Genomic DNA, 24,310 nt, shown 5'->3' with positions numbered 1-24,310 from the left:
CGGTGCTCATGTATGTGTGTGTGTGTGTGTGTGTGTGTGTGCGAGTGCTTGTGTGTGTGTGTGTGTGTGTGTGTGTGTGTGTGTTGCGGTGCTTATGTATGTGTGTGTGTGTGTGTGTGTGTGTGTGTGTGTGTGTGTGTGTGCGAGTGCTTGTGTGTGTGTGTGTGTGTGTGTGTGTGTGTGTGTGTGTGTGTGTATGTGTGTGTGTGCGAGTGCTTGTGTGTGTGTGTGTGTGTGTGTGCATTCATGTGTGCGTGTGTGCGTGCATGCGACGTCGGAGAGAGGGCAGAGGTCGGCTGAGTGTGTGACTTTGGGTGGGGAATAGGAATGGGGGGGGGGGGAGAGGAGTGGGGGGAGGGGGGGGAGGAGTGGGGGGAGGGGGGGAGAGGAGTGGGGGGAGGGGGGGGAGGAGTGGGGGGGAGGGGGGGAGAGGAGTGGGGGGAGGGGGGGATGAGTCCATCACCCAGAGCCTGTTTGCCCGCCGTCTGAAGGGCTGTGATTTTTGTGGCGTGACTGTCAGATCCCGCTTGCCTCTACGGCCGATCAATGCCAGAGCCAACCAAGTGGCAGTGGCTGACGGGCCGGGGATGGCCGAGGGCCTCGCAGACCCCCCCCCCCCACTATGACAGTGAATATGTTTCTCCCGACCTGCAAGCTGGTGGCAAGTGAGTGACGAACAGAGACTGGCACGGCTGAGAAAGCCCGGCCACTGCAGCCGCCGCTCCGGGGAAACACAGGTACAGCTCCACGAGGGGACAGACGGGCTCCACGGGGGGACAGACGGGCTCCACGGGGGGACAGACGGGCTCCACGAGGGGGACAGACGGGCTCCACGAGGGGACAGACGGGCTCCACGAGGGGACAGTCGGGCTCCAAGGGGGGACAGACGGGCTCCACGAGGGGGACAGACGGGCTCCACGAGGGGACAGACGGGCTCCACGGGGGGACAGTCAGGCTCCAAGGGGGGACAGACGGGCTCCACGAGGGGACAGACGGGCTCCAAGGGGGGACAGACGGGCTCCACGCGGGGACAGACGGGCTCCAAGGGGGGACAGACGGGCTCCACGCGGGGACAGACGGGCTCCACGGGGGGACAGACGGTCTCCACGAGGGGGACAGACGGGCTCCACGAGGGGACAGACGGGCTCCACGGGGGGACAGACAGGCTCCACGAGGGGACAGACAGGCTCCAAGGGGGGACAGACAGGCTCCACGGGGGGACAGACAGGCTCCACCTTCTACATGTTCTTATCGACACGCTGTTGTTGTTTACTTGTTGTTTAATGGATGTCCTCTGAGTCTAATCGATATTTTACCTGATGAAAGGGTGTCCTTGATCATTCAATGGCCAAGTAAATATCCAGATAATTAATATTTTTTTATGCTATTGCTTCAAAAGAATTGAAAGTAAATGATATGATAAGCAGTTTTCCACAATTCAGCAATTCCAAGTTGAACAAAATAGAGCAAATGTTAAAATGATGAAAAACATTTTGAACAGTAGTACCACTTTAAATACTTTTAAATACATCTCTTTTTTGGAGCAACAACTACTAAAACGCCACGTAATCTTGTAATCTAATTTCATAAAAATCCATTCCAAATCAATTTATGGCTCCATACCCTTCCAAACACATTAGTTTAGCATATACTGTTGGTGATTTAGTAATACATTAACATAATCAGTACATTTACTTCCAATATTCACTGACAGTGGTAAAGCTCTATTTTCTGTGCCGGCTGTTAATCCTTCCATTGCGCTGAATGATGTTTCCACGGAGAAAGACTCCAGCTATAAAGATTCAGAGAAGTGACCCAAAGCTAGTGTGGGCCTGAAAACATTCAATGCAATTCAACATTTTAATGCTCAATGCATTTTCCCAATCAATATTATTTTTTACACACTTTACATAATACATCCAGTATAAATATATTTCCCAAAGCAAAATGCCGCTCCGATTTGAGCATTTAGACAATCTAAACCAGCTACTTTTGGTATATTCAGATGCCAAACTAAGTCAGTTTATTTTCTTTACAGGCCTTAGATGCATCCCAGTTTGAATCTCTAAAATCTCCATCACTTGAGCTCCCCAAACCCAGTACCACCCATTGGCACATAATGAATAATCATTAGCAAAAGGTCCACAAATTATTGATGTAAAATAAGCAATGATTTTTTTTTTGTTTCGCAATTTATTGCCATTAACAAGTTACTTGCAATCCAATAAATGTCAGTATGGCTTTCAGTTAATTAAAGGGGAAGATATTATACAGTAATGCAGGCTGGCATTTATCTCTCAATTTCCACAGGGCCTGCGATTTACGGCTGAACCTGTGTTTGAAGGGACCCACAAATAATGGCCATTAAACCGCCATGGGATGGACAGGAGATCACATTAATGAAATTAGATAAGGTGGAATGGTGATATACACAGCTCCGACTGCAGCGGCCGAGAGAGAGAGAGAGAGAGAGAGAGAGAGAGAGAGAGAGAGAGAGAGAGGGAGAGAGACAGAGAGAGAGAGACAGAGAGAGAGAGAGAGAGAGAGAGAGAGAGAGAGCGAGAGAGAGAGGGAGAGAGAGGGACAGGGAGAGATAGAGAGAGAGAGAGAGAGAGAGAGAGAGACATATCCACATGGACACCGGTGCAAACAGCACGCCTGAGATACTGGTCTGTGTGTTTGCGGGGGGGGGGAGATGCCCATTCTCCCCGTCCCCCGTTCAGTCGCCCTGCTGCAGGTCTGCCGGGCAGTGGGGGGGGTCTGTCCGGGGCTGGGGGGCAAGTGCCCGGCGCGCTCCGGTTGCACTTTACCCACTTAATGGGGGCCCTGCTGGAGCCGGGCCCTCTGATCAGCGAGGCCCTGTCAGCCCATCAGGGAAACTTTCCCTGGCTGTCCTGAGACCGGAGAGTCAGTCACTCACTCAGTCTCTCTCAGCCCCTTCCATCAACACTCTCCAAAAACACGTGTGTGTGTGTGTGTGTGTGTGTGTGTGAGAGTGTCCCCGTCTCTGGCCCAGTAACGGGGAGGTGTCACTAGTGGAGGCAGGAGCAGTCGCGAGGATGACGGCTCTCCTCAAATCAGAGGCCTTCGCCCCTGTCAGCGGCAACCTGGCCCCCAGGCTACCACTGTCACACAGACACGCACGCACGCACCACACACACACACACACACACACACACACGCGCGCACACACACACACACACACACGCACGCACACACACGCACGCACGCACGCGCGCGCACACACACGCACGCACGCGCACACACACACACACGCACGCACGCGCGCGCACACACACACACACACACGCACGCACGCACGCACGCACACACACACGCACACACACACACGCACGCACACACAGACACGCACCCGTGCATGCATGAACGCACCCACAGAGACAGACAGAGATAGAAGTGCATGTGCACACACACCCCCGCACACACACACACACACACACACACACACACACACACACACACACACACACACAGGGGCCAGGGCTGGGTGGAGAGGCGGTGGTATGGTTCTATATCGAGCCCTGAAATCAACTGATTTAAAGAGGCTGGAGATGGCAGAGAAGAAGGGAGGAGAGAAGAGAGAGCTATAGGAAGGAAGGCAGCAGGAGGAGGAGGGAAGGACTGTGCGTTTGACTCGCTACAGCGGGGCTGATTTCCTTCCTGACAGAGAGGGCCAATTATTAGCAGTGACACTGTAAGGAAATGGGCTGGGGATGTGACAGGACGGACGGGAGCGGAGTACAGGCCTGCATCCACCACTGTTTGTCAGACGAACAGGTCAATTGGTCTTTAGGCTGGAACACTACTCCGGGTTTTTCGTTTCTGTAAAGAAATATTAACATCATCGTTTCTTTCTTTCCCTTTTACAACTGAAGATGTCAAATGTGAAGTATCCACGCACGTGACTTTGGTTCTTGCGGTGAAGCTGATTACCTGACAACGTTTAACCACATTTTAGCCAAGAAAATGATATCGTATGGTACAATTCAGGCCTGCTTTCTTTGCTCCCGGACAAGGCCTTGTCGTTCACTCCAGACCCATTGTGTGTTTGCATGAAGGACTTATTTGTGGGCTGTGTTCATGCTGGTGGCAAACTTAAAAGACCTTCTGTCTGGTCACACAAGGTGCCAATATCTCAGTCATGTGACAGTGACTTCCTGTCGCGGGGTCAGACAGCCACTTGAAGGCTTGTCGATAGGGGCTGTTGCCGGCATCCTTTCTCGTCTTCTATCTACAACACACACTAACACAGACAATGCAGAAAACAAAAGACTCCTGTCTTGTCTTTGTGTAACCAAAGAAAGTATATATTACTAGTTAAAGATAATACGCTTCAATATTCATTGGATATTTTTTTAGTATCACTCTTCACCCTAGGAGGCGAAATGTTTTTGAACAAATTTGAATAAAAATAAAATGAGGGTTTTTTGTCCTCCCTGACACACATCAGTAGAAGGGGTTTGTAGTTCAGGATCTGGGGTTTGTAGTCAATCTGGAGTTTGTAGTGTAGTACCTGGTGTTTGTAGTCCAGTTTTAAGGTTCAGTATCTGGGGTTTGTAGTCCAGTATCTGGGTTTTGTAGTCCAGTATCTGGGGTTTGTAGTCCAGTATCTGGTGTTTGTAGTCCAGTATCTGGGTTTAGTAGTCCAGTATCTTCGTTTTGTAGTCCAGTATCTGGGTTTTGTAGTCAAGTATCTGGAGAGCCAGTATCTGGGCTGTTCTACTCTTGAGGTTGAGCTGTGCAGATCTGTCTATGTGTTGTGTTTTGTAAGACAATAGTGCCCTCATAAGGCCAGAGGATGAAACAATACAATATGAATATTGTGTTTATTTGTATGCCTTTGACACATGATGGTCACTGTGAGAATTAATGGCTTCTTTTGAAATTATTCAAACAATTGTCCAAAAATTGTTGATGACCTTGTCAAAGAGTAACCGTTTCACACTGGCTTCTGGTGTGAAGCATGGGAACACGCAAGTGTGCAGACATATACATACACGCACACGCACTCACACACGCACACTCACACACAGACACACACATACACACACACACAGATTCACACACCCTCACACACACAGACACAAACACGCACTGAGACACACACACTCACAGACAGACACACAAATACATACACACATACACACACACGCAGACACACACACACGCAGACACACACACACACACTCACATACACACATTCCCAAACCACAGCTACAAAAAAAAACGAAGTGAAAGATGGAGTCATTTAAATTGACAAAAATGCCTGTTTAGTTCTTTTTGACATCAACCTACCCAAGCTCTGCTTAACATTTGCCATTGATCGACGCCAAGACCCCACTGGCAGGTCTAATTCATTTCCTGAGCTTGTCATTCCCAATCATTGATTAAGTTGTCCTTCATCCCGCCGTTAATGATATGCAAAGATAAAAGATTTTCTCCTTATTGTGTTTAATCTCATGAAAAGCCTTGTGCCGGGGCAGAGGCCGGTTCAGAGGTGCCCTCGCTGCCCCTCGCAGGCCACGAACAGCCGATGAGCTTTTAATTAGAGCAGAGAGTAAACAGGCGGAGCTGGAGCTGCGTTCAGAGCCCCAGAGGCTGCCGCCGTGTGGCGCAGGGCGCTGCTTAATCAGACGCCTTCACCTCTGTCCGGGTTAGCCTCCGGCGTACAGCTGCTTACCATAGCAGATGGCTTTAGCGCTCATGGGCTCGCCTTCTTTTGCCTGCGACTTTTATTTGTATTTCGTTAAGTTATATAGCTATGTATGTACATATATAACTAAACTCATATATCAGTCCCTCCAGAAAAACGCGATTATGCGATCGCATAATTCAACGCATAATCAGCCAAGTCCGCATATTCATGCAGGGGCCGCATTTTTTTAAAATATGCCGCACTTTCACCGCATAAATTGCCAATTTCTTCGCAAAATATGCGGGGCTTGCATGATTTCATAGTCCCCGCATTTTTGTTGCAAAAAAGTCATATATATCTTAGCAGAAAGTTGCGTTTACGCAAAATGTTGCGTTTACTTCACACAAGAGCAGCCATTTCCCCTGTTGCCATGGGAACGTTATGAAGTGACGTAAATACACGACGTGAACGTCATCGAAAAGCTGCATTTTTCGCAAGTCCCACATTTTTTCGCAAGTTCCCGCAATTTTTGCAAGTTCCCGCAATTTCGTTGCATACAATGGCATAAATATGCCGCATATTTCATCGAATTTTTTTTAAGAAGAAAAAAAGAAAACGCATAATCAAGGATTTTTGGCCGCAACAATCAAAAAAAATGCCGCATTTTTCTGGAGGGACTGATATATATGTATAAATATATAGATATTACATTTTTATTATTTTACGACAATTTTTTTTTTTTGGTTAATGAAAGTTCATGCCTATGCCATACAATGATCTCAGGAGCATTAAAGGTTAGCTTGTGAAGGCGTTGGTAGTGCAGAGACAGGACATGACTTTAGATGTTTGGAAATGGTCTGTATGGACTCGTGACATAGCTGACATGCACGGTACTGCAATAAAGTAGTGAGCTAGACAATGTCAAAATTCAGAAGGCTTCACTTAAAATTATAACAAATATCTCGGCAATTTACTAAAGTAGTTGATTTATTGTTGCAATCATATTTAATGTATAGTTAAGTATATTTTTTGTTCTTCTTTATCTTTTCCTGTTTCTCAATTAGCAGTCAGCATTGGAACACAAATACATGATATATAACCAGTGTTGGGCAAGTTACTTTAAATTAGTAACTTAGTTACAGTTACTAGTTACTACTTTCAAAAGTAATTCAGTTACTTTAAGTTACTCGTTACTTTCAAGGTAACTAGTTACTAGGGAAAGTAACTTTTTTTTCTGAATTATCTTATTAATGTGTTAATGTGGCAAAGGACCTCCCTAACTTGATAGTTAGGGAGGCTGCCAGTCCTCTGGCTTGCTTACATGTAAGTCCTATACTACCACAAGCGCAATGCGCCACCTAGTGACCTGAACGTGCCATAGCAGTGTAGTAGTGTGAGTGCAAATGAATGAAATATTTCCATTGTTTCCAACCCTCTACAAATGCACACACCAATTATTTTGGGGTTGATGTGGCATAGTGTTCGACAAAACAACTGTAAAATTTGATCATTGTACCCAGTATCACTAAGATGAAGCAGTGGATCAACAAAACACAACATACAGTATGTTTTGAAACTTTTGATAGGCATATTTATTGTAGCCATTGAAACAGGTACAAAGTATAGTTTTGGCAGTGCAAAAATTAAACTGTGCCTCAGACCATTTAGCAACTGTAGGACTCAATAATAGTGCAAAACTGATACAATAGATGTTTACAATGTAAACACAGTGAGGTTTATCCGTTCTTTGTAACCTTAACTCAAAACAGCTAAACTCCACTAACTGGAGACCTCATCATCAATAATGATGGGCAAACTTAAAAGTATTTTCAGCCTCACAAAGAGAAACTAAATAAATAAAAAGTACTTTCAGCCTCACAAACATAGTTAATGTTTAAAAAAAATAATATTTCCTCCACTCTGGCCATTTAGATAAATAAAACAACTGATGAAATCAATAATGGTGGATAAAGTGCTTTAGTAGTCTATTGTGGCGACCACAGGTGTAGGCGCTCGTTCAGTTGCGCAAGGGATTCTGGGGGGTTCATTTATCCTGGGGGTTTGGACCCTTTCGGGGACATTGTGGCTGTTGGGTTGAGTGGGGTTAATGGGTTGGGGTAGTTAATTAGTTGTGTGTTGTTGAGTGTTGACATGTTGTGTGCATCGCTGCCGCCACCGTCACCGAGAGTGACGTGTTCGTTTAATGGGTGCGCTGGTTTCCATGTATCCGGTGGGTCGTTCAATAAAGGCAACTCTCGGAGTCGCGCGGTGTATGGGGCACGAGGTTTGCGTAGCCGTTTAACCTGGGCTCCCGTCTCGTCCTTCCCGTGCTGCTCGCCACATTGGTGTCAGAAGTGGGATTGGCCTGCGCACGCGGTTAAAGGATTGGGATTGACGGTCGAGCCCACGGAAGCCCCAAACGACGCCGACGCACCCTGCGTTGTGGGAGCGCAGCGGCCCACGGACGGAGAAATGGCAGCGGTCAACCGCCCCCTGGAGGCAAGGACGGTGGTGAAGCTGCCGAAGTTCTCCGGGGCAACGCAGCTTGAGCCGTACCTTGCCCAGTTCCGGCTTGTTGAGTGGCACAACGGCTGGGGTGCCGGGGAGGCGGTTGTCCACTTCGCTCTGGCGCTGGAGGGGTTGGCGGTGCAGGTGCTCCTGGACCTGGCCCCAGAGGACCAACGGGACCTTCGGGTCCTGATCTGGCCGTTGGAGAGGCGTTTCGGGCAGAGCCGGGAGCTGCCAACCAGCCGCCGCCGCCGGGAGGGGGAACACTTGGGGGGCCTTCGCAGCAGACATTCAATTGTACGCCCGGCGTGGCTACCCCGACTTCCCTGCTGCGGCTGGGGATGAGCTAGCCCTTCATGCGTTCCTTCAGGGACTTTCCCTGCCGCGGCTGGGGCAGCACGTCCGCCTCACCACGCCCCCGACCCTCGACGTGGCGGAACGGGTGGAGCGGGAGTTTTCCGACCAACCCAGCCTGCAGCCGTCCACGGAGGATGATTGCCAGGACCAGTCTGGTCCGGCCAAGGACTGCTGCCGTCGCTGTGGTGCCCGGGTGGACGCGGCTCGGCCGGCCCTCTACCGTGGCACAATGACCGTGGCGTTCCAGTCCAGGGTTAGCGGAAGGGCCGGGTCCGGACGGCCACCCTTCCCGCCACCGAGACGGCTGAGGCTTCGCATGCCCTGTGGCTGCACGACAGGGCTGACCGTGAGCCGCAGCAGTGTGGGCAGCTGGGGTTGGTCGAGGACTGCGGGTGGACGGGGCAGCGTGCCACCCATTCTCGTCCCAGTCGCCGGCGTGGCCGTCGGAGGGCCAGACGTCGGAGGGCGGTCGAGGATGGGGTGAACGGACGGCGCTCCAGCGCCGCCCTACGGCAGGAACTGGTGGGGGGCCCCGATGGCGGTGGTCCATGACCACACCCCGAGGGCTCCTGCTGACCTGTGGGTTCGGCAGAGTAGGGCCTATTCCGCCTGCTGCGGGAGACGGGCGTCACAGACTCCGCCGCAATTGGACAGCCACCGGCAGGGTGGCTGTTACTTCTTTCAAAAGTAACTCAGTTACTTTAAGTTACTCGTTACTTTCAAGGTAACTAGTTACTAGGGAAAGTATTTTTTTTTTTCTAAATAATCTTATTTGTATCTTATGTGTTGCCTCCCTAACTGGATAGCTAGGGAGGCTGCCAGTCCTCTGGCTTGCTTACATGTAAGTCCTATGCTACCACAAGCGCAATTCGAACTAGTGACCTGAACGTGCCATAGCAGTGTAGTAGTGTGAGTGCAAATGAATGAAATATTTCCATTGTTTCCAACTGTTTCCAACCCTCTACAAATGCACACACATTATTTTGGGGTTGATGTGGCATAGTGTTTGACAAAACAACTGTAAAATTTGATCATTGTACTCAGTATCACTACGATGAAGCAGTGGATCAACAAAACACAACATACAGTATGTTTTGAAACTTTGATAGGCATATTTATCGTAGCCATTGAAACAGGTACAAAGTATAGTTTTGGCAGTGCAAAAATTAAACTGTGCCTCAGACCATTTAGCAACTGTAGGAATCAATAGTGCAAAACTGATACAATAGATGTGTACAATGTAAACACAGTGAGGTTTATCCGTTCTTTGTAAGTTAACCTTAACTCAAAACAGCTAAACTCCACCAACTGGAGAACTCATCATCAATAATGATGATGATATATATGATATGATATATATATAATAATATTTCCTCCACTTTGGCCGTTTAGATAAATAAAACAACTGATGAAATCAATAATGGAGGATAATGTGCTTTAGTAGTCTATGTTAGTATGTCTACGTCTATCAGTCTTTGTCCATACATCTCCATCATTTGTTTAGCTGTGTCTGGGTTATAGACTGTGCAACAGGCTTTGTAAAATCAAGCTTTCGTTGTTCGGCTGGAGTGGCTTCTCCTTTAGCGTCGGCGGAGCTGATGTTAGCAGCAGCATCACCTGTGTTACCTTCAGAGTCTTTTTCAACTAGCTTGGTAGATGCGTGTTTCTGAAGATGTTTCATCAGATTAGAATTGATAGTTTTTGATGTGGCTAGAGTTTTCGAACCTCCACAAAGATGACAGGTCACCAAAATATTCCTTATGTCTTTTACTGTCAGAAAGGAAAAATAATGTGCATATTTCCATGAGAGAAATACAACGCCTGGACCGTCGTCGACTGCCGCTGTCACACCAAATTTGTACCGGGTGCCAAATTTGTACCGGGTACGTAATCCATTCCAAACCTACCTACGATCGCGTCGATTGACGTAGGAAGGTTCAAGAACATTCGCGAAGTCGTTCATTGAGTTCAAGAACATTCGCGAAGTCGTTCATTGAGCGCGACAAGACAGATAGCCCTAACTTTACAAATTACATTTATTAGCGTTCCTAACTTTATATTTGTATTGCATTTAATGGTTTAATCGAATTTAGCTATTAACCTCTGTGTTTAATGTGTAGTACACCGAGTGTTTAACCACGAATGTTCTTGAACCTTCCTACGTCAATCGACGCGATCGTCCGCGATCATCTGTTGCCAGGCAGGTTTGGAATGGTTTACGTATGGATTACGTACCCGGTACAAATTTGGCACCCGGTACAAATTTGGTGTGACACCGCCATTGTTTTAATTCATTTACTTGCGCGTCGCTGCGTCACGTGACTCACGTCCGCTTCACGTCCACCACGGAAACTGTAGTCCTGGGTTATGCACGTGAAGTAACGAGTAACGAGCCTGTTTAAATCGCAGTAACGATAACGCGTTACTGATTTTGACAAAGTAATTAGTTAGTGCTCGTTACCGCAAAAGTAACGTAGTTACTGTAACGCGTTACTTAATAACGCGTTAGTCCCAACACTGGTTGTTGAGTGTTGACATGTTGTGTGCATCGTTGCCGCCACCGTCACCGAGAGTGACGTGCTCGTTTATTGGGTGCGCTGGTTTCCATGTATCCGGTGGGTCGTTCAATAAAGGCAACTCTCGGAGTCGTGCGGTGTATGGGGCACGAGAGTTGCGTAGCCGCTTAACCTGGGCTCCCGTCCTTCCCGTGCTGCTCGCCACACTATGTTAGTATGTCTATATCAGTCTTTGTCCATACATCGCCATCATTTGTTTAGCTGTGTCTGGGTTATAGACTGTGCAACAGGCTTTGTAAAATCAAGCTTTCGTTGTTTGGCTGGAGTGGCTTCTCCTTTAGCGTCGGCGGAGCTGACGTTAGCAGCAGCATCACCTGTGTTACCTTCAGGGTCTTTTTCAACTAGCTTGGTAGATGCGTGTTGTTTCTGAAGATGTTTCATCAGATTAGAATTGCTAGTTTTTGATGTGGCTAGAGTTTTCGAACCATCACATAGATGACAGGTCACCAAAATATTCCTTATGTCTTTTACCGTCAGAAAGGAAAAATAATGTGCATATTTCCATGAGAAATGCAACGCCTTGACTGTCGTCGACTGCCGCCATCGTTTTAATTCATTTACTTGCGCGTCACGTGACTCACGTCCGCTTCATGTCCACCACGGAAACTAGTCCTGCGTTATGCACGTGAGGTAACGAGTAACGAGCCTGTTTAAATCGAAGTAACGATAAACGCGTTACTGATTTTGACAAAGTAATTAGTTACAGTGCTCGTTACCGCAAAAGTAACGTAATGCGCTACTTAATAACGTGTTAGTCCCAACAATGTATATAACCCACAACATGTCTGTTGTACACATGTTGATATAATAAGATATACATTATATCTAATATGTTGTTAAATAAAATCTTAGATCATACACAATCTTAATTTTATTTATGATTATTTGCATAATAATTTGCAAATTGTTTTATTTTAAATTTATTTAATGTTTTCATATGATCCCGGCATTTTTTTGATTCCTTCGATTTAACTTAAATAGTTGCAGCCCTTTCATAATTGATGCAGCGATATAGAAAAAAAAGTTGAGTTAGTTATACGTTTATGATTCATATAGAGATAGCTAATCAATTATACACGTGAGGAGACAGCAATGACTCATACAATATTACGATAACTTCAGCCATGTGACAGTTCCAATTGAAGTTGGATGATTGATCAATATCGGTATAATTAGTCAATAAAAAAATCATAACAATCTGGAATGTATGAATTATATTTGAACTCTGCTGAACAGGTTTCTGAGGTGACGACCAGCTGTAAAAATGAATGTTAAATTACTAAATGTACTGGAACCACTAGAGGGCAGCAGTGTTCAACTTACAATGACCCAACGGAATTGTAAAAAATCTACTGGTATCAATTGTTCTTGCCTTAAGAACTTTATCCACATAAACAACCCATGTTCGATCAATGTCCACACACAAATAAAGATGCATATATGGCTGAAAATAATTTTATTAAACAAATAAACCGATTTCATAGAAATAATACAATCTTCATCTTGTTTTTATTCAGATGACTGGCACTGACATGTTATTTTGTGGCACTTTAACCTCTGACCCCAGCCATTATAGGGACTCATAAATACAACTTAGATATATATTATCTGGTCCCATATATAGGTCCTACATAGGAACTAGGTACAGCACCAACTGGTGTACACCTGCAATGATAACACATTTTATATAAACTAAGGTGTTGCTATCGGTTCATTTACCTAACCTAATCCTAACCCAAATAAATATCTGGCCAGTGTGCAATTATTACATTAACAGCTGAAACTGCATTTTTCTAATCTGTCACTAAGAAAAGTATAGCACAATGACATTTTAGTTAAGCGAAGCAACATCAAGACAGTTTATAAGAAATGACTATACAAAGGTTCCCCAACGTAGTTGAACAATGAATAAAAAAATAAGTTAAAAAAAATATAATTGCCACTGTAGGGAACAAAAAAAGAAAAAGGCTAATCTTGATATTCTTTTATGAAAATATTTTTAGTTGCGATGAACTGTTGGTTAATGTCCCTTAACTAACCAAGTTGGGAGGCAGTGGCTCAGGAGTTACAGCGGGTTGACTTGTAACCGGAAAGTTCGATCCCTGCTCCTAGCTGAGAGTCGAAGTGTCCCTGAGCAAGACGCCTCACCCTAACTGCTCCTAACTGTCACCTTCCATTGGTGACACCGTAAATGTGTGTATGAATGGGTGAATATTACGCAATAATTGTAAAGCGCTATGAGTGGCCACTGTTAAGGAGCGCGCCAAATAAATGCAGTCCATTTACCTTTTGTCTTGTTGCTTTGGTTGTATGTTATGCTGTATAATATTTTTTTACCCATATTTCGATTCAGTAAACATAAGACTCATCACAGCACTGATACAGACATTTTATCAACATTGTAGTGCAGTAGCACTCATCTCACCACAAGGTGGCGATATCGGTTCTTCACAAGCTTCGAGGCCTACTCGTACATGGACTCTAACAGGCCCGTCTGCTTGAAGGTCTCTGATACCTGCCGGGAATGTTGAATTTTAGCGGCCAGTGCTTCTAAAACGTCGTTCTGATCGACAGCTGTGGCCGTCTTGTAGATAAACGTTTTCAGAGACTCAAGACCGCGCATGCCCAGATTCACACCACAACCTGAGAGGAGAGGAGAGAAGAGGAAAGGAGAGAGGAGAGGAGAAGAGAGGGAAGGAGAGGAGAACAGAGGAGAGGGAAGGAGAGGAGAGGAGAGGGAAGGAGAGGAGAGGAGGGAGTAAAATCAAGAAAGAAGAAAGTCAAGCACTGCTAAATTCAGTCACACACACATTCCTTTGTAATGGAAATGTATTCCTTTGTCCATTCTCCATCAATGCATTTTGTCCATGCATGCATGTCACGTGTGTGCCATGGATTATAATGCACTCGTTGCTATGTTCCACTCTGTCCACTACATACACTATTCATACTCCTGCTTTACCCGGGCATCCATTTGAGTCATCAGTGTGCTTCCTGCGTTCACACGATGCTTTCAGATCGCTTTCCTGCACGGCCCTCATCCGAGTCCTTTCTTGCGTTCACACTCGCTCGCCGGTGCGCGTCACAAACACCTCGCCTCGACTGGACGCAACACTCCCGTCATGACGTCATCCCTTCGCACGCCCCCCCCCCCCCCCCCCCCCCCCCCCCCCCCCCCCTCGCACACACACCTGTGTCAAAGTTGAGGACGCGGGCGGCTTCGCCCTCCACGGTGACGGCCACGTTGTCCCCCTGGATGTAGGCCGCGCTGACGTGGCGGTGCGACAGCTGCACCTCGAAGAGGCGGCGGCTGCACTGCAGGCGCCGCAGCGTGAGGTCGCTGAGCCGCGGCTCGATGTCCGTCTTGTAGGCGTTGAAGGACTGGTGGAAGATGTTCTTCATGATCTGCGGGGGGGAAACACCAAAGCCAAAGATTTAGCCCGATGGTCGTTCATTTTTTAATGGAGTCCGTTAGTGAACCACGGAGATGCGCGGCTTGGGGATTCCGAATCTATTCAACGATGTTTCCCCCGATGGCGTGGTCCAATGTGGTGGACCTAATTGTTATGGTCATTCAATATGAAATCATAATGTTTCCATCTTCACCTTAATCTGTATTTCTAAGTGATTATTGTATGATCATATACATTCTCCCATTAGTCTGGATAGTAAATCGACCCAGGATGGCTGATGAGGGCAGATCATTCTGGCTTTGTTTCACGGTGCACAGTGCGTATGCACCCCCACCGGAACTGTCACTGACAGGGAAGCAGCAACCAGGAGAAATAAGAAAGAAGATTCTTGTTAATCGTGACCTTTAATAAGCAACTTCCTCCACATCAATTATGTGGATCATGCCAGGTATTGGTTGTGACACAGTCCATATCTTTCAGTCTCTCTCGCGCTCTATCTCTGTCTCTGTCTCTCTCTCTCTCACTCGCTCTCTCTATCTCACTCAGTCTCTCTCTCTCTCTCTCTCTCTCTCTCTCTCTCTCTCTCTCTCTCTCTCTCTCTCTCTCTCTCTCTCTCTCTCTCTCTCAATCGCCTTTGACCAATTCTACAGCATTTATCTGTTACCAAGTAACGGTGCTTGCAGATAGCCACCCACTTAGCAACAAGAGACCCAACAATGGCTGTTTCTGCACCTGTGGGTTCTGCTGTGAGCTACTCAGTATGGAAGGGCTGCTGGGCTACTCCACACACTTAAACACATTGCTTCAAAAGCATTGAATAAAGACAAGGATTGAGGGACACACACAGACACACACACACAAGCAAAAACAAAGACACACGCAGACACACACACACACCACGCACACACACGCACAAACACACACACACACAGTAATTAATGCATGAGCACAATCGGGCACTCAGCAATTTCCTGAAAGGAGAATAACAAATCAGGAGTCTTGTTCAGCTGAAAGAATTGTTGCTAATCCTCATGTATTGTTAAAACTATAAATATCTCTTCAATGTGAGCTAGACTTTTTGAGGGAAATCATTTGTAGATCGGGATGTTTTATTTTTATCCAAAATGAGCCGAACACAAAACATCAGAATCAACAATGGCCCCACAATCATCAAACCAATCCTGTTGTATTTTGTTGAATAACAGCAAGTAGTCCTCAACCCATTTTAAATACTATCTCTGAATATAAACACACAATTTCTCCTAAATTCCTGTTGAATTAAAATCGTTCACTTTAAAATAGCTAGGATTTACAAAACAATATTTAATCCAATGATGTTCAATATGTAAACTATGTCAATAATACTCCGCAACCATAGGAACGGCCTTTCTGATCTTCAGTTGAGCAGAGCTAGAGAACAAGATAAGCAGAAACAAAGGAGGGGATTTGCTTTTGAACTAATACGGTTGAAGTATAAAGTGTTCCAATAGGAATCAAGCACAAGTAACTAACGTTTTTACTAACAGGATAATACCACTGTGGGCGAATATACCATCGCTCTCGCCACAGTTGAACCGACAGCTAGCACGTCCACTTTCACTGCCGCCAGGAGAGACCTGACCGTGGTTTAATCACCCAGACCTGTACGGCCCTTTAAACCTAAACTTAACCCCGTAGAAGCACAAGAACGCTCGTGACCGGGTACTCACCGAGGCGTTGGCGGTGTGACACAGGAAGCGCACCATCTTGGTGTCGGAGGCCGGGCAGACCAGCGCCATGTAGCGGCTCCGGAAGGTTCCGTAGATCTTCAAGTGGAAGCCGGGCTTGGAGGCGTGGTTCTTGTGGTCCCTGAGCGCTTCCACCCCATAGGCCGACAGGTCAAAGTACAGCCGGTGAGCTCGGATCTCTGGGGTGGGCACCTGGAGGCGAGCATCGGATCCATTAGATTACAGGTTAGAGGTTAGGGGAGGCTCGGTTTAGGTCCAGTTAGGAGAGTTTAGATTAGGTCCGTGGGTGTCCGTGAGATTAGATGAGGTGAGGTTGTGTGAAAAAAAAAAAGTAACTCTAAATTAGGTTAGATAAGATAAAATGAGGTAAGGTTAGGTCCGGTAAGAAAATGTTACTATGGGTTAGGTTAGGTTTGGTAAGGTTAGGTTGGGTTTATTCTCAGAATTAGGATTTTACATTAAGTCTGACAGCAGACAGCTGTTCTTTGTTTCGTATTTGTTTCAAACAATCTTGTTGCTGGAGCTGGGGATCTGTTAGTGCATAATCGGTGAACACAAAGTTAGTCATCACTTGTAAATTGTCCAATGGTGTCTGTAAAGGTTTCAAATGAGCGTGTAGACGGCGTAGACTAGCCCTTGTAGATAATCACTCGTTAAAATCCCCTTCTGAAAGCTTCATCCCTTCACAGAGGCTTTGCTGCAGCCGCCCCCGCCCTCTTGAATGCCCTACCCAATGACATCCGCAATGCCAACACTCTTTCATCTTTCAAAACTGCCCTTAAAACACACCTTTTCACCCTTGCTTTAAACCTTTAAACTTTTAATTGTTTACGTTTGTTTTGTTTAGCTTTTCTTTTTTTTCTTCTTTCGTTTCTTATGATTTAGCCTATGCAGCGATTGTGAAGCGTCTTTGAGCACTGGGAAAAGCGCTATATAAATTTGATCTATTATTATAATAATGATAATTATTATTATTATATTGACGTTGTTTTTTTATGCATAATATCTCCTTAATGGGGAAACAAGGGGTATCTCTTCCCCATGTAGTTTTTGGTTCCTGGCCCAGGCTCTGTGGTTCACCCCAGAGGTTCTGAATCAACATAGCGGGACTGCTGGATCCAACATCTAATCTAGGTTAGATTAGACTGGGTTAGGAAAGATTACTGGCAAGGTTTGGTTACGTTCGAAACAACGTGAAATAATATATTAACTGTCCCTTTCACTCAACTGCCACCTATTCGCTTCTCAACAGATATAATTTCTGTGTGTATTACTGTCATCAGAACAGTGGGCAGTGAGCACGTCTATTTAGTAAATATCCTTGTCAAAGCTATTGGCAATTGGCCTTTTTTTTCGTCCCACAATTCATGCCAATTACATTAACAGCATATCTCTCGGTGGGCTGAGAGACAGATATAGGAAGAGATAGGGCGGAGGGATTCGGTATTATGAGCATGAGAGGGCATGAAGAAGATAGAATAGCCTTGAATAACAAGGTCATGTCGAGGGAGGTAAATTCAATAACAGCAGGAAATGGCCAGAGAGGAGGAGGAAGAGAAACAATAAAAATATACGACACAGTAACACCCCCCTGCCCCCCCCCCCCTCCCCCTCCCCCCGAGAGGAGGCGTTTTCTGCATGCTGACCGGAACCGCAGCCTGGGTATCATCTCAGGTCATCTGGTAAGCACTGGTATTTGCGCACACATACACACACAAACACACACACACATTGCTTCAAAACAACAAGAACAGGTATGTGTTCGGTTTCAGGTCTGCAATATATTGTTCTGGGTTTCATTCGTAGACATTTTAAAGTGTAAGACTTGATATGGCTTGAAATGATAGTGATAATACATCCCGGTATGATGTGGACGGGCAGGAAACACCCGATGAGTGCGGGAACGTCGCTGAAGATGTGTACAGAAGCATCAGTAGGCGTGTGTGTACACAGCGGCGAAGCTGACTTTGTCACCCTACCATCTGGTTCAACACTTGGTGGTAAAACACCAGCAAATTGCCTCACAGTCAATGAATATCGAAACATGATTTCAGACCAAAGCGATAGAATAACTGATTGACCTGGGGCCATGGTTAAATATAGATTTATTATGACACAACATCGGTAAAACAGCTGCTGCCAGGCTTACGAGGATGTTTATGGCAGCTGGCACTAGAGGGATGTGACACTGTGGTAAAATCTGGCTGTTGGTATTAAGAGAGTATCTCCCCTGTTGGCTGACGGGGGATGTTTGCACAGCGCGGGCTGTTTACCCAGATCAGCTCCATGGGGTCAGATAAAGGAAGGTTTACCTTGCAATATCCTGTGTCGGTTATCCGCCCTGTTTACCTGCTACCCAACCCAGCGTGTGAAGACTAGCTATTGCCTCCATTAGTACATTAGTGTGTGTGTGTTTGTGTGTGTGTGTGTGTGTGTGTGTGTGTGTGTGTGTGGGGGGGGGGGGGGGGGGGGGGGGGGGGTGCACGTGTTTCTCCAGACATGTCTCTATGGGGTGCCGTTTTGGGTTTAACTTTCTATTTTAGAATTCTGGTCTAGTCTGTGTGCATTAGTTGCAAGTGTGTGTGCATGTGTGTGCTTCTGTGTTTGCGTGAGTGCGTGTGTGCGTGTGTGTGTGTGTGCTTGTTTGTGTGTGTGTGTGTGTGCTTCTGTGTTTGCGTGAGTGTGTGTGTTCGTTCGTGTGTGTGCGTGCATGTGTGTGTGTGTGTGTGCTTCCCGTGTTTGCGTGTGTGTGTGTGTGCGCTTGTGTGTATGTGTGCGCGTGTGTGCTTCTGTGTTTGCGTGAGTGTGTGTGTTCGTTTGTGTGTGTGTGCGTGCATGTGTGTGTGTGCTTCCCGTGTTTGCGTGAGTGCATGTGTGTGTGTGTGTGTGTGTGCTTGTGTGCATGTGTGCGCGTGTGTGCTTCTGCGTTTGCGTGAGTGTGTGTGTTCCTGCATGCGTGCCCTAGTGTGACGCATCATGTACATAATGGGTACGAATCATATATCATGTACATAAGTGGGTGTACATCCTATGTCCCGTGTGTGCGTTCCTGCGGACCTGTCTCTGGTCCAGCCTCTCGATGGTGGCGTTGGCCCCGTAGGCCCGGCAGGACTCCACTGTGTAGTCTGAGCTGATGCCCAGCACGGAGCAGGAATCCCCACACGAGCCGTCGGCCACCACCAGCACCCGGGGCCACTGGGGCCGCGGGAGGCGGTGGAGGTACTCCTCGGTAAACTGATTGGCGGGAGGAGGACAGGAGGAGGGCCGCATTAGTGGAGCAGTTGAAAGCGTCCCTGCTCATACTCATCGGTGATTGGTTCACCATCCCCCCCCCCCAACCATCTTGTTTCTTTGCATTGCAGTATATACTCTGTACCAAAGGAGCCACACAGCTGTGTCCGCTGCCTACTTCTGGGATTGTTTAAGGGCATCTTGTGCCTTCTGCACTGGTCCTCCCTAGAGAACGTCCCTGTAGTCCCTGTGCATGGATCAGTGACTCTCCCTGGTTCTGCAGAAGTATAGTAAGGCAGGTATACAGAGAAGGACTCAGTTTGGCATGACTCATCAGCAGTCCAAGAACGATGTGTATGACTGAGGACAGTTATTCAAGAGAGCTATATTTGCATCAAAAGACATCCTGGCAAGCCAAAGAGAGAAACAGGACACCCATCAAATGCAATGGCCGCTCGTATATCAGGGGAGTGAGTTGGCAGTGAATTTAAATGGAATGGAGGTGGACTGTGATCAAAGGAAGCTGTCCTGTGTCTCTTAGGGTTGTACTTGAGAAATAAAGGAAGGAGAAGCCAGATCAGCCAGAAGAGGGGATTAATATTGGTCAAATCTCTACACAATTCTTTTGTTGTCAATATAGATTGTCTGTGCGCCTCTGTTTCGATGCCACTGTGGGTTAAATACAAAAAACACATTTGAGTTATTTATAAAAATTCTGTGATGGAAATGAGTTGCCAAGCCATCCCTCCAACCCTAATAATAATCAATCATTTTAATTAAAGTAGTAATAAACGTCATTCAATGAAAAATGAGACTCATGCCATTGGCCATGCAACAAACATCTCATGTCACCATAGTTACTATCGCCATGTTCACAAATTAGATGTCAACCAATTTCAGCGAGAAATGCTACTTGAGAGCCGAATGTTTTTCTTATCTCTTATTTGGAATTCCCAGTAAGACCTAAAACATGATTGTTTTCGTCATAAGATGCTATCAACCAATGAAAAAAATAATTGGCTTGTTGGAATCTAAAGTGGCCAAGAAAGTATGCAATTGCGATTCATTAGGGTGACCTTTAAAATGTGAATGCGATTCGTTTTTTTAAAATCGAAACACGTGTTTAATGATAACACCCAAATCCTTTCAGATAACATCTGTTCAATTTGATTTTACTATAGTCTAAATAATCCTCTTAAAGGTTTGTTTTCCTTCAGATCTCCGAGCGGATTACATAACAGGCTATATCCAACATAGGCTAACATCAAGGCTGGATTAGAAATACAGATCATAGAGTGTACGTGAGAAATAAAAAGCTTATGGGGCAATTTAATCTTTTATATTAGGTTTTTCTTTTCTCAATAGTAACTGTGCAAAGCATTTGCAAAAAGATACCTGGCTTTGTGGCCAGTTGGTAAGGACAAATGTTTGAGACACAATGAGAAATTTAAGTTGAATGTCTCTCTCCCTAAATATAGTGTGCCCCCTCTCTCATTCGCTAAATGTAGTGCCCTCTCTGTTTGTTTGCAGGTCAGTCCATCTGTCTGGCGGTCAGTCTCTCTCTCCCTTCCTCTCTCCCGGTCTTTCCCATTCTCTGTCATTTTCTCCCTCCCTCGAAAGAAAAACATCGAAATCGCATATCGTCTATCAACTCTACAACCGCCAAGAAAAGAGACTACCTTGGTTCCCAGCTGTACACGGACGTCGACCTTCTGCTTCTTCTGCTCCAAGATGCTCAACAAATACTCCTGAAACACCCCGATCTTGGTGAAAAAGTGCTCGTTGTGCCAGCACCCCTCCATGTTATCAAAGTCCACCCCTAAGCCCAGCAGAAACCCCACGCTGCGGGGGTCCAGGGCGATCTGCTGTGGCCGGCAGAGCAGGGCGCTCCGGCACCGCTCGTCCAGCAGTGTCAGCTTCAGCACCTTCCCCGAGCGGACAGCGACCAACGCGGCGGTCAGGCCGATCGGTCCCGAGCCCACTACTAACACGGAGATCTTGGAGCGCCACTGTCTGAAGCCGTCCAGGCTGACTTTGACCACCACGTACACGGCTACAGCCACCAGAGTACTGACGGCGGTGTCGAAGGCTAAAGCCTGGTACTGCTCCTGTCCACTTTCGCCGACGCTGCCACTGCTGCTGCTCTCTCCAGGGGGTTCCCCGCCCATGCTGTGCGTTCAAGTCAGCGGTTGTTGTGCCAAACGTGGTACGTGGTGTGCTCCGTCTCGAAGCCTGCCCCAAGACATGCAGAACCGGGTGCTAGGCGCCCGCAGAGTGCAAAGAAAGTTCACGATTTCCGAGTGTGCAGGTAGCCACTATTAGTTTACACAACAGAAAACCAACTAACCCCCGGTCAGCTAGTTTGCGCAGCACAGATTGCGGAGCTGTTAGAGGCATAATAAAGTATTGATTCGCCGTTTCAGACAGATCTTACCCGCCCACTCGCACCTCCTCACTTCCCTCCTTTGGGAGGGAATTGACAACCAATATAACAGCAACATAGGCTATCAGCCACCAGGGGGTATAGGCATATCCCAGCACGGTTTACCCTATACGTTGATCATCTGATTATAATTGTAAGCCCCGTGCCATTAATAGATAAACGTTGATTAAAAAAGGATATACAATTTTGCCATACAAACATTTAGAAATGAATATGTTGTCTATGTTGTTTGACCGCTGCAGGTGTGGCTATAACTGCAGCTGACGCCGTTACAAATCACATCCAATTACCAGCTAAACGCGATTTAAATATATCATGCTGACCTTTGAGCCCCGTCTCGTAGACACTATGACTAGCGTCATGACATCAGTATACGCCTCGGTATTTAGAATATGACCCATGGAGAGAGAGAGAGAGAGAGAGAGAGAGAGAGAGAGAGAGAGAGAGAGAGAGAGAGAGAGAGAGAGGTCTGTCTGTGCGTGATCATTAAAGCAGGTCCTGTTGATTTCCAAATCTAGAAAGTTATGTGTCCCATAAAGACCATATGGAGCTTAACTTGTTAGAATGAGTCACTAGAATACGTCACTAATTAAAAAATATCCGCCTGGCCTTGAGGCTCGCAGACAAAGACCTTCCGGTTAATGGTAAACAAGCAAGTAGTTGCCAGGTAACCAACCAGGCAAAATGACCCAGCTGTCATTTAGAATAATGAACATCTTAAAATGATAGTGTTGAGGTTGGAGGTTGATAAACACAGAAAAATTCACGCAAACACAAACAGGCACATGCAAACACACACACACACACACACACACACACACACACACACAATCACAATCACACACACACTGCCACTACAAGACCTGTGTGTGTTGCCATGGCTGTGTGTGTGCCGAACAGAGGGAAGGTCTGTTGAAAGGAGAGCTTTCTCCAAGCTTCATGCCATTTGCGGTTCCTCCCTGTATAATGCACTGCCCCTTTGACCTTCTGTTTATCCAGGTGCCCCTGGGATGGTCCGTGAAGAGAGCAGAGAACGACTTAGGATTGTGAGGAGAACGCTACGAAGATCATCATGCGGTCAGCCTATTCAATGTTTCTTCTATCAGTGTATTTAGGAGATCTACGAACCTCAATTCAATTCAATACAGGCTTCATTTGCAGAACATATATAAATGTTATATAATATGTGTTACTAATATGTGTTACTTGTGTTACACACTGCTGGAAGAGCATCACTCTCCTCCGTGGTCATTCAGCTGGACCTTTCGGCAGCATCGGACACACGCAGTGAACCACCAGATCTTCCTCTCCACCCTCCAAATACTGGGATCGGGATATGTACTGTCCCGGTTCATGTCCTACCTTAAGGATCCCACCTACAGGGTTACCTTGAACTAATCTGTGTCTGAACCTTTAAGTCTCACTCCTGGGGTTCCTCAGGGTTCCATTGTGGATCCCCTCCGCGTCTCTCTGTACACCAAGTCATTGGTTTTGTCATTCATTCACATGGCTTTTCCTTCCACAGCTATGCAGATGACCCATAACTAATAATGTATTTTTAAGGTATGGCTTATTATGAGGCTCAAACACCACCTGAGGCTCCATCTTGACATGACTGGGATGCCCTTCCTTCAAGGGCGTTTCCCATCAACAACCTCTCCATCATATTGAGAACTCTGTGGTGTCTGCGGCTTGTACGGCAAGGATCCTTGGCGTGACACTGGATGACCACCTTTCCTTCGCTGCCAACATCTCTACAACATTTCCAAGGTCTCCCCCAGTACAGCACTCCTCTGCACTCTGCAATGGCTACCGGTGCCTGGTCGAACCCGATTCAAATCACTTGTACATGCCTTCCTTGCTGCGATTGGCTAAGGCCCATTCTACATTAAGGACATGGTCAAATTCTACAACCCATCCTCTCTGCTATGCTTAGCAACGGACAAATTTCTGCTACTCCCTCACTGCGAGGTGGTCCCAGCTGTGGCCCAACAAAATCCTGATTGTTTGCTGTCCTGGCTCCACCATGGTGGAACGAGCCCCCCAATGAAATCATGACAGCAGAAACCTGCCCCCCTCTCCGCGGCAGACTGAGAACTAAAACTGAGAAATAAGAAAAATGACAACACTATCCGTCTCTTGTATCTCAAATTAAGCACTTGAAGCAGTTTGTTCATTTAATTAAGTATGTACTACAAAGGATTTCTGGGTTGTATCATTATGGTTTTATTATAAGTTGCTTTGGATAAAAGCGTCAGTTAAATAAAGGTAATGTTATGTAATGTGATGTTGCTGAGGCACTTGAACATTGCATTACATGAATTGGTAAACAATAATAAACAATTGCTATTATACAAATGATAAATAAATAAATGAACAGTAATCAGAATGAATCTAAA

The 24,310-nt window shown here is 46.3% G+C and overlaps 1 protein-coding gene across 1 annotated transcript; it reads right to left on the bottom strand.

Annotated features, from left to right (window-relative positions):
- Positions 1 to 12,777: 12,777 nt before the first annotated feature.
- Positions 12,778 to 16,296, bottom strand: LOC307080420 (uncharacterized protein). Its single transcript, XM_079743111.1, has 3 exons — positions 16,220 to 16,296; positions 14,289 to 14,502; positions 12,778 to 13,740 (listed from the first exon to the last, which is right to left on the bottom strand). The coding sequence occupies exons 1-3, from the start codon at positions 16,286 to 16,288 to the stop codon at positions 13,562 to 13,564; spliced, it is 462 nt and encodes a 153-aa protein (XP_079599237.1). The 5' UTR covers positions 16,289 to 16,296; the 3' UTR covers positions 12,778 to 13,561.
- Between the last annotated feature and the right edge of the window lie 8,014 nt (positions 16,297 to 24,310).

The sequence above is a fragment of the Pollachius pollachius genome (assembly GCF_949987615.1).
Source record: "Pollachius pollachius genome assembly, chromosome: 9".
NCBI classification, from domain to species: domain Eukaryota; kingdom Metazoa; phylum Chordata; class Actinopteri; order Gadiformes; family Gadidae; genus Pollachius; species Pollachius pollachius.
This window is presented reverse-complemented; position numbering and strand designations above follow the sequence as displayed.

What these genes read in the sequence shown, in the direction of transcription:
- LOC307080420 (XM_079743111.1), bottom strand. Translation starts at nt 16,288, where the DNA reads ATGGCGCTGGTCTGCCCGGCCTCCGACACCAAGATGGTGCGCTTCCTG. An exon ending in GTCACACCGCCAACGCCTCG is followed by an intron (nt 14,503 to 16,219) that starts GTGAGTACCCGG and finishes TCCCCCCCGCAG; the next exon opens with ATCATGAAGAACATCTTCCA. An exon ending in CGTCCTCAACTTTGACACAG is followed by an intron (nt 13,741 to 14,288) that starts GTGTGTGTGCGA and finishes CTCTCCTCTCAG; the next exon opens with GTTGTGGTGTGAATCTGGGC.